Source organism: Malaclemys terrapin, chromosome 4, assembly GCF_027887155.1.
Source record: "Malaclemys terrapin pileata isolate rMalTer1 chromosome 4, rMalTer1.hap1, whole genome shotgun sequence".
Lineage (NCBI taxonomy): Eukaryota > Metazoa > Chordata > Testudines > Emydidae > Malaclemys > Malaclemys terrapin.
In genome coordinates, this window is record NC_071508.1 from 65,121,885 (window position 1) to 65,138,955 (window position 17,071).

The 17,071-nt window shown below is 38.3% G+C and overlaps 1 protein-coding gene across 1 annotated transcript in view; it reads left to right on the plus strand.

Moving 5' to 3' along the window:
* Nucleotides 1-7,659, plus strand: part of KIF18A (kinesin family member 18A) — a 109,687-nt gene extending 102,028 nt beyond the window's left edge. The window contains exons 16-18 of the mRNA XM_054027137.1: nucleotides 247-351; nucleotides 3,455-3,564; nucleotides 6,661-7,659. Coding sequence (XP_053883112.1) covers nucleotides 247-351; nucleotides 3,455-3,564; nucleotides 6,661-6,800 — 355 coding nt within the window. The 3' untranslated portion in view covers nucleotides 6,801-7,659. The remainder of the gene's footprint in view (nucleotides 1-246; nucleotides 352-3,454; nucleotides 3,565-6,660) is intronic.
* Nucleotides 7,660-17,071: the final 9,412 nt, after the last annotated feature.

The window sequence follows — 17,071 nt, forward strand, 5'->3', positions numbered from 1 at the left end:
ATATGTTAACTACTAATATCATAGTACCATGTTTTGGCTTTCAAAAGGAAAGTTATAAAGTATGTCCTAACCTTTCAAAAAAGACATTATAACTATATTTCTGCTTTTATTTGGAATAAGTTCATTTTATTACCAGTACTGTGTTTTTCAGTTGAAAAACACTTACTTGGCTTAAAGTGAGAAATAACTGTTTTCACACAGGATAGGGTTTTCATAATTTAAATTAGTATCTTATTTTAATTTCAGACTTGGTCTCCCATCATTGCTGAACAGAAATCCTGGTCCAATACATGAGCAGCCTTCTTATATGGCAATGACTTCTGCTGCTGAGAGAAAAAGGAAGTTATTAAGGTAATTTTAAAACAGTGTCTGTTCTACTGCCATTCAAATGAGCTTTTACCTACTGCTTTCATTTTCATCACAATTCTCATCCTGTAACATTTTCCCACATGTGAAGAAGTTTTTACCAAGTCACTGGTATCCAGAAATATGAGAGATTATTCTGACCCACAGTGGCTTTGACAATTCAGATTTAAGTATTAACCTTCCCAGGTTACGTAGAATCTGTTCTTAAGGGGTTTTTTATACGAACTATTTTTTAGTTTTAGTAGAATCAATACAGACTAACATTGCATTTTCTATAACTGTCTTACACTATATGTGGGAAAATGACTTCTGATTTAGAAGGGGAAATTGCATCATCAATTTGAAAATCAAATCGCTATCTGAAAATGTTGTGCCTACTGTTACAGAAAACACTGAAGATTACCAAAACTGAAAGAGATAAGAAATGTTTTTCATGCATTTGACATCACTCTGTGTGTGTTATCAATTTCACTATTTTGTTAGTCAGTTACAATTTCTGTCTCAACCATTATAACTTCACTCTCATGAACTGCACTACTTAGATCCTGAAAGAGGATGTTTACTAGTAATAGCAGCAGCAAAGCTGAAACTGGAAGGGCAGCAAGTAGACTTCTATGCAAGGGAAGGGCATGAAGGATAAAGGGAGGCCTCATGTTTTGTGGAGTTACTTTGTGGCCTGTAAAAAATCACTTCTGAACATCAGGGTAGTAGAAATATCCCTCTCACACCACACCGATTTTTAAGAGGGTTTTTTTTTTATTTCAGGAGATGCTATTCAAAGGTCCTTTAGCAGAAAATTTTGTTTTTAATTAAAAACAAAAAAACAGCATCCCTTTAATTAAGTTGCTGTTATAGATTGGCATTGGTTGATACAGTCAGTAATACATTCCAGCATAAGTTATTTTTTAATGTATGAATCAAGGCTCTATCCATAAAATGCTTCTGGAGAAGTCATGAATCCGGATATCAAGTTTCAAGTAGTTATACACACACACATAAGCACATCTGAGTGAGAAATACAACCCTAATTTTATGAGTGTATATCATTTGAAGAAAAAAACAAATCTTCAGTTATTCCTAATTTAGCAAAGGCACAGGTTTCAGAAATGCAGCACAGGCTGCATCACTGTTCTGGTATCTTTTTAAAACAGGTCTGATCTTCCTGGTCGTTCCAAGAAGTGAAGAAGCTCCATGCTCATGCTTTGGTTGACATCAATTTAAATTTAAAAAGAAGTGTTTTGTTGTTGCTTTTTGGGCTGGGAGAGGTATCCTTTGTATTTCCACGTATTCTCAAATAATTATGAGTTTAGCTCAACAATCTAGATGCCTGTGGCATTTCGTCAAAGCAGTGCACAGCATTCTAAAGAAAAATAACTACATTTCTCAGAGTACATGAAATGCCTCAGTTAAGTTTGCTACAAAATCACTCACTAATTCCTAAGGTTAAGAGGTTAATCCTAGAAATGTACATAATTACCTTTTTTGTTTCTGAGACTTTCTTTTGCTTGATTAGACGCAAATATTATGTTACAGTAGAAACTCTTCTAAAACTAAAGCATTCCACTGTCTTCCATTTGAACCACTAAAGTCATAGAGCCTTTATTGCCTCTCCAAAACAGCGGCTTCACTATCCCCACCCCCACATCCCCCACACACTTTTTCCTGCTCTCCGAACCAGGATAACTTTAGAGGAAACCTCAGGACTTGCTCTCTCAGTAATACTCTCTTCTCTTTCTCCCTAAAATCATGCTGTCTGACCACAAGTGACACACTAATTCCTAAAACCAGATGAGACACATTTCACCCTCTCTTATCTATCTCTGGGTGGGGGAAAGTGAGAAGGAAACCATATGCTTGTTTATGGAGAAGGAAGAGAGATAGCATTCCTTATATTTTTCTCCTCTTTCCCCCCCCCCATGCCCTCCCTACACCAAATATATCCCTCCCAATCAAGCATTGAAATACAAAGTCTAAATCTCAACCATCCCTTCTTCCCCCCCCCCCCCCCCCCAGCAAACATAATAACCAGTAACCCTACTTTCCAGGTCAGTGACTGGAAGCCAGTCATTAGTAACACTGGGAGGAAAGGGGATGGGTCCCTTGCTAAAGGCTCCTCACATGCCCCCACTGAGAGTGGATCATCTTCCCAGGAGCCAGGCTTCAGAGATAAAGGGGCCCCAGCAGTAGCAGGAAGCAGTCCTAACCTTAATCAGTTTTCCTGTTTGTGTATTTGAGTAGAACACAAGTTTTTTAACAAAACAGTCTTTAAAGTATGAAGGATAGTGCTATAAAATACTGTAAGAGAAACAAGAAAACATGTAGAAATGTGGCTGTGGTTTATATTTTAAAACTTACTGTATCTTGATTTCAAAGTTGTCTTGCAGAATCAGGTCATAGAGGGTGGGCGGGACAATAGTGGAAGGAGTGTGATGTCACTGACAACTTCATGTTCATTGTAGTTCATTGTCATGCTTTAATTCCATTAGTTGAAATACTATAAAATGCTAGTTTTTTTCTTTTAGTAAACTATCAGCTTCAACCACCTTCTTAAAGCTTAGCTGTGAAATGATTGTCTCCCTCTACCCATCCACCTCCACTATATGGAGGCAGAGGGAGAATTATTGTAGTAATTAAAAAATTGACTAGAGCAATATACACAGCTTGACCATTTGAAGAACTTTTTATACATGTTGCATCTGGTTTCTGTTTAGTATGTTTATGTCCTTAATTGTGACCATCCAATTAGCATCCATTGCTTCCCAAAATGTCAATGGAATTTTGGACTACCTTGTTTCATGAAATGATATACTTAGTTTTTTTGTTTGTTTGTTTGTTTTTTCACAATTAATACATTCCTACAAGATTGTACTACAAAGCCTTAAAAGAAAACTGTTTGAAATGAAATCTGAAGACAGACCAGAAAGAAAATTGAGTTTATTCTGTTGCATTTTCTTAATAAGACCCACTAATACTAGGTGATACTGTCTAATATATTTTCAGACTGCATGTCCTGAAATACCAAGGTACAGTGAGTGGGCTTAACATCACTTCACTAAAAGTAAACTTTTTATTTGTCTTTTTTTTCAAGTTCTGTGCCAAACAGTGGATTAAGTAGCCTGCAAAATCCTGTGTCTGCAAAGCGTATTCGACAGGATATCTTGTTAAGTCATAAACCTTTAAGAGTGCCCAAAAAAGCAGGTAAGTGTCAAAACTATAACTTACGATATTAAACTGGAATTTGTGGCCATGGCTGGTTGTGTAGGAGGTCCAAGATTAAATTTTGACATTTACAGTTTCTCATTTTCATGGTTTGTTGCTGTGATCAGTCAGCTAAGCTGCTTGCTGAATATGGTATGTCCATTCATTTAAAAAACAAACACCAAAAAAAACCAACAACCCAACTTGAAATAGGTTTAGTCAGTTATTGGGTCTTGATTAGGCATGGTCCCAGTATTCCAAGCTTATAACAAATTTAAATGATAAAACATAATCCTTATAGATACTTTAATGATTTTAAGCACTCTAAAAGCGAACTCTTCACTGGTAGCAGGTTTGATCTGGCACAGTCCCATTGACAAGCATCAAACTTAAGTGCCTGCTATGGAATTTCCAGATCTGCTTTTATTGAGAAATAAAATAATCTCTTAAGCACTTTGCCAAACCTTTCTTGAATGCTTGTTTCATCTTTTAACACAGCATGATTACTTTTCCAACAAGAGATTTATTAGATAAATTTTTGATACCATTTGGGAAAACACAGCAGTGAAGTTGAGAAGATGAAATTTGCAAGCAATATTTAAGGATTCTTTAGTTTCAGAGTAACAGCCGTGTTAGTCTGTATCCGCAAAAAGAAGAACAGGAGTACTTGTGGCACCTTAGAAAATTTAAATTTGTTAGTCTCTAAGGTGCCACAAGTACTCCTGTTCTTCTTTTTAAGGATTCTTTAGTCGCTAGCAAATTGTTTACAATACTCTAGGTGGTGTCCCAAAACATTCTGTAAAAGGTGATCATAATAGTGGCTTGCAAGAAACTTCTGTCTGAAATGTAGAAAACTTTTTGTTGTAACAAATTCTATTACTGATTAAAAATGTATGAAGAGTATTTGTCCCACAATTTTCCAAAAAAGTGTGGCTTTCTTAGTTCTAATTTAACATTTAGTCTCTGTGTGTGCAGCATGCCCATTGTAGATGCTAATGTATTTTATATTATTGTTAGTCTCTTGGCATTGAAGGGTGTGTTACACAAGGGTTAATCCAAAGTAATCTGTTGTAAATTTGCCTCAAATTTAATGATTTTTTACTTGTGTTTCTAAATTTACTAAAACACCCAAAGCTAAGTCTATTTTGTATTAGGAAGAACTGTCCAGGTTCATGTATTGTAACTGTCCTCCTTCCCACTTAGCAAATATCCCTTGAACCTTTTTGCCTTGAAAGAACAGCTGCTAAAAGCAAGATTTAAAAGTCAAACTGTGACATCTTAATCATTGTAAAAGTAAATTATCTTCCTTAATCTGATCTCCCCCAGCCAGTTTTTCAGATACATCTCTCTCTTAACTGGTCCCTTTATCACCTCAGCTCACTCTTGATTTTACACCTTTTAGGCTCCTATTTACTCTTGGTTGCAATCTCCAAATGAATTTTAACTAAGTACCCTCACTCTCATCTTTCCAAAAACTTGTGAAGCCCACCTGTACCATGAAAAATTCCACATAGAGCAACCATAACTAAAGCTAATCAGAACATTTTTGACTAAATGTTCTTTATTAAAATGCATTGCTTTTTCAAAGCCAAAATGTATTTCTTTTCATAAAGTTTTCTACATAAGGTTTCTGAAGTCCAGGGTAGACACTCTGGTCACTTCCGAAGACTTTTTTGCTCCAAACACAGACATATTGACATAACTGTTTCCAAAAAAAAATGTTCAAAGGATTTGGTTTTCCTTCCACAAATTTCAAAAGTTGTCAAGAAATGGAATTTTTACTCTCTGGACAGCTCTTAACCATAATCCCACATGGTGTATTCTATAATATCTTGCATAGTGCTGCACATTTTTGTCAGGACTTCAGTTTCGTTTTTATTTGGGGAAAGCAACCTCACACCAGGGTTACTATCCTCTTTCATTTGGAGAGGGAATCAGTATTTTAGATGTATTGTTCCTTTCTTTAATAGAGCATACAGAATTTAAAACAAAAAAAGCTGAATGCTTTCTGTAACTTTATGTATGGGAAGAGATTATATGGAAAACTCTGAGCTAGATTGTGAACTACATCAGAACTGAATTCAGCACAGCTCAGGAATGGGGAGGATGCAAAAATGACTTTAAAGCTACCTATGCCTTCCCTCCTCTACCATGCTTGGTCATTCCCAATGCTGGCATAATCCTCTTGTACAATTTAGAGTAGGTTGAAGAATGCTGTATGTTTTACAGTCTACTGACTTTAGCAAAGTTTATAGTAGACAGACATGCTTCTGTACTTCTGTGTACAGTGAGTGCTATCTCCATGTTACTTATTTCTACCAAGTGTTGGGAAATAAGGGATACCAACGCCAGTTTCTATAACTGTATTGTTAAGGAATCATGTATTTGAGTACCTACTTTAATACCGCAAAATATTAGACATACCAAAAAAATTTTTTTTTTTTTAAAGAAAAGGGATAAACGCAAATTAGTTTGCCTACCTTTCAGGTATTTAGTAACACATGCTTCAGATATGTCATGTACTTAAATACCATGTCACTGGGGGCAAGAAGAAAGAGTTATGCTCTTATCATAGTAGCAGTTTTGTTTCCAAAAAGGCATGCTTCCGGGGAAAGAATGAGGTGGTGCTCAATAGCTAGCAGTAAGTTCTATTTTTATTTTTTATTTTTTCAAAATTGAGTTAGACAAATTTCCCTATGTACAAATTTGAATAGGGTATTAGGCATACTGGAGAATAAAGTGTAAAATGTATATCTACAAATTATGTATACATTATATAGTTCCTTTCAATAAGGCACAAAGTTAAGTGTACTCCTATACCTCCTTTATTGGTCGTGTTTCTGTATCTTCCACTACAAACTTATCAGAGCAAATTATCGTTTCACCTAGAAGAGCTGACCTTTTTTTTTTTTTTTATAATAAAAGCTAGACTCTGATAAATGTAGAAAAAGCTGTAGAATCCACACACTGTCTCACAATAGTGGATTCTGGTCGCCCCCAATATGAAACAAAATAAAGAAATAATGCTCATACTTTTGAAAGAGGTTTTTTTGTTTGTTTGTTTTGTTTTTAAAATGACATCTATTTCTTCATTAGGAATTGGAACAAGAAGCCGGAAACAAGAACCAAATATGCAGAGGAACCTTGTTAGAAGTCTTTCTGAAGGAAATGTAACGTTGGGTCTGAAATCAAGGACATCAACAAATCTTTTAATTCGTGTTTCTAAGAAAAAGTAAGATTTAGATGTGATGCTCATCATTTCAGGCAGGATTGCAAGCGTTCAAGTAAAGGATTGACTTTGATTTTTCCCTGCTGCAGTATTTCTTGTCTGAGACTTATCAGCCCATGTCTGCCACTGTAATGCACGATTCTAGAATGACCACTTACCTTTCCAATGTGAATTTCATTGAAATATATCTTTACAATTTAAATTTTACAAAACTTTTTAATGGGTTTCTGGCTTCCCATAAACACATACAGACTTTTACTAATGTGTTTTAGCATGAAAATAGAAACAAGTCATTGGGCTAGGGGGTGGAGGTTGACGATTGTGATGTCCACTTATTTTATAGTGCTGTTTCTATAACCCATGCAAGCATAATAATAAATTACTGCCTCGCAGTACTCAAACTCTTCAGGAACCAGTGGTGACAGCTTTTTTAAGAAATCCCTTTTTAATGTCACTTACAAATTCTCAGTCTTTATTATGATACACCAAATGTTTAAGTAATTAGAACATTGAGTTTATTGCTTTTATGTTTTCACTGAAATTTTCTACTATTAAACTTACGTTTTTCATTTACAAATAAATGAACCAGCCCCTTATATTAATATATCCATGCTTTAGGCATTGGGATGTCAATTTGTTCTAAAATATAAATGTGGTGATGTAGGGTGATAGCACCAACATGATACCAGAAGACAGGAAAAGAGTTTACTAGAAATTTTTAAAAATGGTAGCTGTAATATTTTGAGCTCAGACTTTTAACCTGACCATTTTTAACCTGTTGTTTAACCTAATTGCTTGAACAACTTAAATGTAAATGCTCCTCTGTATTTTGATGTTTTATAGTTTTCAAAACTCTTAATTTTATTGTAAATAGGTGAATTATGTTAATTGTTCTGAATAAAGTTTTTATAACTGTAAACAAAGAGTAATAATGTTCTGTGAATTTAAAATTTAGAAAAGAATGAGCTTCTACTGTGGCTGCCTCTTCTAACCTAAAGACTCTCTGAATTAACACTGGTTTTTCAGGTAGTGTTTTAATAACTATAGTTTGTGCTGGACATTTTGTCATATGTCTTTAATCAGGTTAGCTTTGTGTGCTAATAATTATTTAATATTTAAATTTCACTAGTGCCCAGGGGCCCCAATCATGATCATGATGAACCCATTTTGCTAGGCCTCTGCAAACATAAAATTAAACAAGGGGGTGACTCTGACCTAATGAGATGCCCTATTGACATCAGTGAGGGTTCTTCTATTCATTTGTGTGGCACTGGGATTTCTCCCATGGTCTCTGGCACAAAGAGCTTCCATTCCAAAAAGCCAAACAACATAAGAAGGGAGAAGACTATCATATTTTTATAAATGTCTACATTTTTCTCTCTATTTTTATATGCTTAAAATATAACCTTTCCCCAACTGCCCCTCAGTGGAGTTATAGTATGTTGATTGATTTATTATAGTTGCTGTGTAGAAATGCCTCTTCAGAAGGGTTTTGAAAAAGAATAGTGGCAGCTTTTATGAATTAATTTGGGGAATACATTCATGGGAGGATCAAACAAGAAAGTTGCAGAGGTTGGCGTCACTGGTGCTGGTAGGGTTAATAAAAGATCAAGGTTCTTCTGAACTCTCTCCTTAAAGTTTAGAGGATGAAGTTTGAACTGGACACGATGGAAGAAGGTAACAGGAAGAAGTAGAAGAGTTCAAAATGGGGTGTGGGACAATGCAATCAAAATGATGGATGAAGATGCTTATGTTAGAGAGAGGTAATGTGGGTGTCGGAGAGCAGATGCTGATGCAATCTGCATGTCCCAAGCAGGAGGAACATCAGAGAGATTGAGGATGGAGTACAGGCCTTGATCAATGTCAAGCCAGATGATGATGAAGATCTTTGCAAGAGCAGTTTTGGTAGAGTGAAGGGAAGCAAAAGATGAAAACGGACTAGGGGGATAGGAATTTTACACAACGTTTGTAAATGACTCATTTCAAAGACTTGAGGTGAAAAGAAGCAAGGAGATAGAACAGGAGATCAGTATGGACCATAAGAGTCCCATGAGTCCATGATGTGGCCAACATACGAAGCATGGACAAAATCATTTGTTTTGAAAAATTTCACTTATTTTTTGGAAAAGGTGGATCCAACAGTGTTTCATTTAATAAAATTGTCATATTTTTAACCATGTAAAAAATTCTAATTTATGACCGCTTGGAAACTGTGGGGTGCGGGGGGGAGCCACAATCGCGATTGGCGGCACTTCGGCGGCAGGTCCTTCCCTCCGAGAGGGACCGAGGAACCTGCCACCGAAGAGCCGGATGTGCCACCCCTTCCCCGTGGCCGCCCCAAGCACCTGCTTCCTGCGCTGGTGCCTGGAGCCGGCCCTGACTATATCAATACCTGAGTGGAACTAAGTGGTTCACTTTAAGGGCTTGTCTATATGGGGACATCTAGGAAAGTTCATCCAAATTAAGTCAAGGTTTGAATTTGAAGTGGATTAGTTAAATAGCATTAAACCCCTGTGTGAACACTCTTGTTCAAAATTAAAGTGGTCTTAATTCAGTTTATTTTAATTTACTTCTCCCTGTGTAGAGAATCCCTAATAATTATCATCTTACAGGTAAAAACAGTGGTCTTGAAAGCAAATTTTAATTTGTGAATTTTGGATTCCAATACAGTTAGGATCATGAATAACAGTTTATTTGAATAAAATGCTTCATTTGTGTATCTTTCAAATTCTCATTGTGTAATACTACATGTGCCAGGGAACTCTGTGCTGATACTGCTTCATGTTTGCATTAAGTATGTTGGTTTTAGCTATAAAATGCAAACTTAGTGCTCTTTGCTCTCACTACCTCAGAAGTTCAAAAATACACATAAGACCCTTTCTACCAGTTTTGGAAAGGTTCCTAGGTGGTTAATTATTCCATCAATAAAAGGTCTGCATATTTTTATTGAGCAATATAGATTTCATTAATTTAAATGTATTTTGCCTACATTTTGCTTGGAATTCTTAAGATCACCCTGCAAGGAACCCACAAAGCCAAGTATATTGAGAAAAATATGGCCACAGCACATATTATCAAGGTAATGTGATGATAACACTAATCTTAAATTTATATTTAGAACTGAACTAGAAGGAAGTACAGAACAACAAACCGTTAGTAGCTTCACACATCTACACACAAGTCATCCAACTAGACATACCAATGTATTTAAACCCACTGAAGTGAGTTTATCAGAGCATTCTGTAAGGAACATGTTTCTGGACTAGAACGATGATCCCTTACTCTGGCTTTCCTGGGTTATTAATAGTTCAAGCTTTTTACCAATAGTAAATTCAATAACTGAATGGCAGGTAATCTGCTTTCTGTGCTGTTAGGTGTTATTTTATGCTCCCAGTCTTTCCATTCTCCACAGGGAAAGCGCTAACTGGATTTCTGTATTACCACCTGCAGCCTTTCTGAACCACCCCCATCCTGAATGCCTCATTCTTTCATCCAAAATGATCCCACCCCTTTCCTGATTGACCCTAATGAACAATTCTTCCTTTTATCTCCCTTTCCACCACCCCATTCTTCTACACTTTCATCCACAAGGCCAGTGTTCCACATACCCAACCGTCCCACACTCCTCCATCCCAACCTTCCTACTGTTTTCCACTCTCTCCCAGCAGGTAGGATGAGGTGGAGCTCGTAAGCATTTGTAGGACCTCATCACTATCTTGTAATCTTCATTCTGGGTTTGCAGAGCAATCTGGTTAACAAGAAATTTGGTAGGGCCCTAATTTTAAGTGGGTTTAGTGACTTCTAATTTTTTTTTTTAAGTACTATGATTAAGTAGCTCAAGCTTCTGTTTTTAACAGGAAACTTTAATATCCTTGAACAGTAGTCCTCACACTGGATTGTGACCCCCAAAGTGGGTGGTAACCCCATTTTAATGGGGTTGCCAGGGCCAGCATTAGACTTGCTGGGACATAGAGCTGAAGCCTGAGCCCCGCTGCCCAGGGCTGAAGCTGAAGCCCAAAGGTTTCAGCCCAGGGCGGCAGGGCTTGGGCTCCGACCCACCCCTGCCCGGAGTCATTTAGTAATTTTTGTTGACAGAAGGGGGGTCACAGTGCAATGAAGTTTGAGAACCACTGTCCTAGAGTATCCCCTCCTCACAAAAAGCTAAGGACCAACAGTTTATGCTATCAGTCCCTGCCTCAAAGCCCACTGAAGACAATCAGAAGATCCCAAATGACTTCAATGGGCTTTAGTTCAGGCCCTCTATGCTTACCTATTTAAATGTATTGGTCATGTGTATGTGCATGCACCAATGCACACCATTGAAAGCAGGCTTTTTTGACTCCCTGACTGGTACGGAGAAATGGCTTTTAGCTGAAATTCACTACAAAATTCTCTCTCTCGTGCTGGGAGAAAATCTGTTGCTCACAGAACTGAGACCCGGGGTGGGTGGCAGAGGAGTTTGGTTGATGTGACAAAACACATTTCTGCATCCCAGCATCCCCCACAATTCTTGACATCTGGGCTGCTCTCCTCCCACTGCAGCTCACTAAGGTGGATTGGTGTTTTGGTGTGGCACGGTCTGACCGCACCCGCTCTGTTCCTGCTTGCTGCCAGATTCTCTACCTCCACAGCAATACACAATAGAGGTTTTTTTTACTCTTGCCCTAACTTCTATTTTATCTTTTCTATCTAGTTTTTTGGGCAGTGAAGAGCTGTTTTCTCTCTTCTCTGCATTCCTCCGCCCCCTGAGTTAATTAATCCTTTGGGGGGTTTAACCCTCCCTGAGCATCCACTGCAGCATCTCTCTTCTGGCTCCTCTGCGGCATACAGGCATGGCAGAGCAGCCAGGAAAACACTTGGTCAAATCTAAGCATTGCTGTATACATGAGGCAGCCTTCCCAGGCCCCACAGATGGTGAGTTGTGCCCAGACTGCATCCAGCCTTCCATCATAGAATCATAGAAGTGTAGGACTGGAAGGGACCTCAGTAGAACTTATAGTCCAGTCCCCAGCTCTCAAGGCAGGACTACGTAATAACTAGACCATTCATGACAGGTGTTTATCTAACCTGTTCTTAAAAACCTCCAATGATGGAGGTTCCACAACTTCCATAGGCAATTTGTTCTAGTGCTTAACTATCCTGACAGGAAGTTTTTTCCTAATGTTTAACCTAAATCTCTCTTGCTGCAATTTAAGTCTATTACTTCTTGTCCTCAGTGGATAAGAACAACAATTTATCACCCTTTTCTTGAAGATAACCTTTTACATACTTAGACTGTTATACCCTCCCTCAGTCTTCTTTTCCTCAGACTAAACAAACCAGTTTTTCAATCTTCCCTCATAAGTCATGTTTTCTAGCCCTGTAATCATTTTGTTGCTCCTCTTCTCTGGACTTTCTCCAATTCATCCCCATCTTTCCTGAAATGTGGCACCCAGCACTGGACATAGTTCTCCAGTTGAGGCCTAATCAGTGTGGTATGGTACTTCTCGTGTCTTGCTTACAACACTCTTGCTAATACATGCCAGAATGATGATGGTTTTTTTGCAACAGTATTACCCTGTTGACTCATGTTTTGCTTGTGATCCCCAGATCCCTTTCCGCAGTACTCCTTCCCAGGCAGTCATTTCCCATTTTGTATGTGTGCAACTGATTGTTCTTTCCTAAGTGGCGTACTTTGCATTTGTCCATATTGAATTGCACTCCGCCACTGAGGGAGGTGAGCTGTCTCAGTCTGAAACCTGAGCTGGCTCCTTGGGAGTAAGCCTTAGAGAAAATGTCTCCCTTCAAAATCCTCCCCTGAGACTGCAATATGCCTTCTCTCCTCCTTGGAGGAAGTGATTAGGGATGAATGGAACAAGCCTGATAAGGACAAGCACAAACAGCTACCTCAGGCTCTATAACATTCAAGAGCCAAAGGACTCTGTTGCTGAGACACCAAAGGGCTCTATTGCTGACATCACTGTAGGGTCCCTTGCCAGGGATATGGTTATTCACTCAGAAGGGAAGTTCTACCCTAATGACCCCATGGATAGAAAGATGGATGCCACTCTCAAAAGGGCTTTAAAGCATCCCCCTCCAAAAGTCTCTGGCAGCTACCTGCTTTGCAGGAGCATCTGTTTCCAGGCTGGAAGATCTCAAAGCCATTAAGGACAGAGATCACCCTGACTTTGACTCCACTTTAATGAAACTCATCCTACAGATAGTGTTTTAGTTGATGCCTCAGTGTTGCAATGAGATTCTCAGGCTAAGCCATGGTTTCCTGCTCAGTAGCCAGGTGCCAACTATGACTCCAGCCCTGGAAGAGGGATGCTCACTCTAATCAGTCCTATGCTTGGCCAAGTTTACAAGCTCCCTCCTTTTTGGAGATAAGCTCAATAAGGTGATGGCTGACAATGCAGCAAAATGCAAACAGTCTCTTCCTTCTCCCTTCTCAGGAGAGAATATTGCCTGGCCTTCAGAGAAAGGTGCTCTTTTCACTCCTCTTCCTCACAGAGGTACCAGCCAAGGGACAACAGACTCCCTAATGGAAAACAGTGGAATCAAGGTCTGGGGGAAAGTCCAGAGGGCCCTCATTCCTCCAAAAATCCACTTTCTGGAAACGATTGCCTAGACCTCCACCCGGAGCTGAAATTATGGGTGGGATTTCCCATTTCCTAAAAGAATGGTTTTCAGTGACCACAGACAAGTGGATCAGGGAAATAGTAGCCAGAGATGCTCTCTTGAGCTGAGGGCTGTACCCAATCTTTCCTTCAACCACCCCAAAAACACAGTCTGATCCAGAATAAAATAGCTCATCTTTTGGATATGCATGTGATAGTGTTCCCTCAGAGGAAAGGTTCTCTGGGATTTACACCATCTTCACTGTACAGAAACACATGGTGTCCTCCTCCCACCTGTGTACCTGGTTGCTGCTGAGCTGGGGTTGATGAACGGGGCAGCCTGTCTGCTGCTGACTCAGAAATGAGTGCTGCCGCCAGCTGCTGCTGGCTGAAAATGCGTTCAGTGCTCTGCTTAAAGAGACAGCACTCTTTCACCCCCCACCCGTCCGCCTCCCCCACGCCCCCCCTCCCACACACACATACTCCAAACCAAAATCTGAAATGGTGAGCCAGGAGTGGCCAGAGGGCTGCAGGAGGGCCATGGGCTCCAACAAGATGTTGTCCCCGTGGAGCCTGCCTTGAGCTGCTGGTCAAGTGCCAGGCATCATGCGCCTCAGCAGCAGTACACAAGTAACATCCAAAAATATTTACATAAATGGTATTCTATTATTGTGTAACAGTGCGATTTAATTTCATGTGATTGATCATGACTATTGTTTTAATCTTTAATCTTGCAATTAATCATGATTAATTTTTTTTTAATTGTTTAACAGCCTAACTTTTACCGATAATTTCTTTTCTGCTAGCAGTCTTCATACAATTCTACCACTCCTGGATGGTTCATGAGTCAAGGGTCAAATATTAAGTGGAATCGTTACCATATGGCAGTCTTCCTTGGTCTGATATACAATATTATTATTTCATCAAATATCACAATACTTGCTAATGATGTTATGCAAATTTTACAGCTTGAGAATAATTCATTTGGCAGCAAGCAGGAGCAGAGGGGGCATGGCCAGGCCATGTGCTGCCAAAATGCTGATCCACTCCATGAGCTGCAAAGGGAGGAGAGCAATCCAGACATCCAGAATTGTGGAAGGCGCTGCTGTCAGAAGGGAGACAATCGTTTTTTAAAAAATTCCATTCTAGGTGAGATTAAGTTGAAAAGAGATAATGCTCACCCACAACCCTGTAACCACTGTCTGCTAGCCATGCATGTTGATCTACGGCAAATTGGCTAGACAACCACTATGAAACTATGCTGTCTTCAGCAGCTACTACACCAAATTAAATGCAGCATTTTCATTTTTGAAATGCCCATTGAAAAATGTATACTTAAGAAGGCATGATACTTAATGTTGTTCAAACTGCAAACATGTTAGTGATATTTGGATATTTTACAGACTTTGTAAGCAGAAGCTCCCTCAAAGCATATTCCAGATACTTGCTGGTATAGAGTTTTTCAGAGCATAACAAGTTCTTCATCTGAATGCCTATAGTTTCTCAAAGAGAGAGAAGAAGAAGTGGGGGGGGGGGGATGATTCTCTTTATTACACATTAACATTTTTTGCACATCCACAAATTTGTTACCTGTTTATCTTTCCAAACTAAATTTTGAGTAATATTTTTATCTGGCATTTACTTGAAATACACGTTTAAATGAATTCCCTATGCTGCACCATGTAGTGTTAAATTGTGCCAGATGGGATGTAACATAATATTGCACAATATAACATGACTCAGGCTGAATCCAATATGCAAATGACTTGGATCGATAAACTTTGTTTAGTTTAAAAATAACTGGTTTAAAATCCACTTTTAAAAAAAATGTTGTGATGTTCAAGAAATTATTTACAGCATGACATCATAGATACCTGATGGTTCACATGTAATGAATGAGTCATCTTACTTGCTGTGTGAGATGCGTGGCAATATTTTCATATGCCTGGGTAGTTTGGCATGTAGATGTTCTGATCTTGGCTCGTCTTGCTTTCCCGTTTAATACGGATGTCTTGCCTATTTAAAACTAAAAATGGTCCTGAACCAAAATTGCAGCTCAGAACTTTGGCTGAGGTCCATCTCTTATGTATCTGTGTCATGGTGAGTTCTGTAGCACACCCATGCTGAGCTAAAGGATGTATGCCTGTACAAAAGATTGGAATAGTGTCGTGTTTTGTTTCATAGAGTATTTCACATGGAGTACGTGCTACTAAGTTACAGTGTAAAACCACCCAAAGGTCTTGCAAATACTTGGAATGCTGCAATTTTTTTGGAAAAAAATAAGCATTTTTCTTTCTAACCATAATATATGTTCTACTGTCCCTGAAGTATTCTAGGGTGTATTTTTAATGGATTTGTGTATATTTTACAATAAGTAGCGGTCTATACCTCATCAGTAAAGAATGAGTAATGTTGTTTGCAAGAAGCATGTCGTTTTTTTTCTGTGTGGGGGTAGTCTGGATGTGAATATATTCTTCTCTTGCTACAGCCTTCATTTTAGCTCTAAATACTCATTTCCTTGCATTACAATATATGGTTTAAATATAAAGGGGTATACAAATACTGTTTTATATACAGATATAAATTAAATATTCAGTATTAGCTTTTTAGAAAACAGTTCTGTAGTTATGATTATGCTAAGTATGGATACTATAGTAGTAATGGTCTGTAGTGGTGTTAGTGGTTGCCTATGTCATTCTTTTCACAATATATGTATTCTATTTGCAATGCTATGATACCTGTATAGTATTTAACTCATAAATTGGAGATGTGACTAAATCAAAGATTAGGGAAGTCCTTAAGTCACATATTCAAAGCAATAATGTAAGCAGTTTGTTTACTGGTTAGTTATGTTTTAAAATCTATTCATATATTTTTAAGTCTATCCATTCCTGGCCTTGTTGACTATTTTAATAGTTAATGAAGTAGCTGTTACAGTATTCACAGGAATTATTAGCATATTGCTTAGCAAGAGGAACGCTAGCTGACCTAAAGCATATGTAGAGTCCATACCATACCTTGAGGATGATGGACTTTTTGGAGTCCAAACTAGGAATTAGCCAGTGACCTCTTTGAATAACCCTTTCAATGTAAAGCATTGTCTAGTAATGTTAGAAGCAAAGCACATCTGAGCACTTAACCCCTTGATGGCAGAAGTTGGGATTGCTCTGTGTCAGTATTTAAATTGCCAACAATTTCTTCTTCTTTTATCAGAATATTTTTATGACAGAACTTAAAATGACACACTCAGAACTAAATAAGATGAAACAATTTACAGCAGCATATGCTGTTTTCTTCTTCATTATTTATTTTTCACAATAGAGGGGCAAGAAGCAAAGGGATAGTAAAGGAATCATAAATGTGAACACACATCCATTTATAATGTAATACCATAGGATATATATGCCAGTTCTATAGGGTTAGCTATATACATTGTAAGAATATTCACACACTAAGGAGCCTTAGCGCATGTTTCTGAATACACCTAAATTCTCATTCACTTTGGCTATCTTTGTGGCCCCAGAGTTCAGACCACAGGGTGTGAACTGCAGCACACACTAGTGTGGTATGCTCTAACTGCCCAGTGTGGACACTGCTGGCACAAACTGAAAGTTTGCATTAGCTTTGTACTCTTTCAAATGGGACTATGTTAATGCAAACTAGTTTCCTTTTAGTTCAT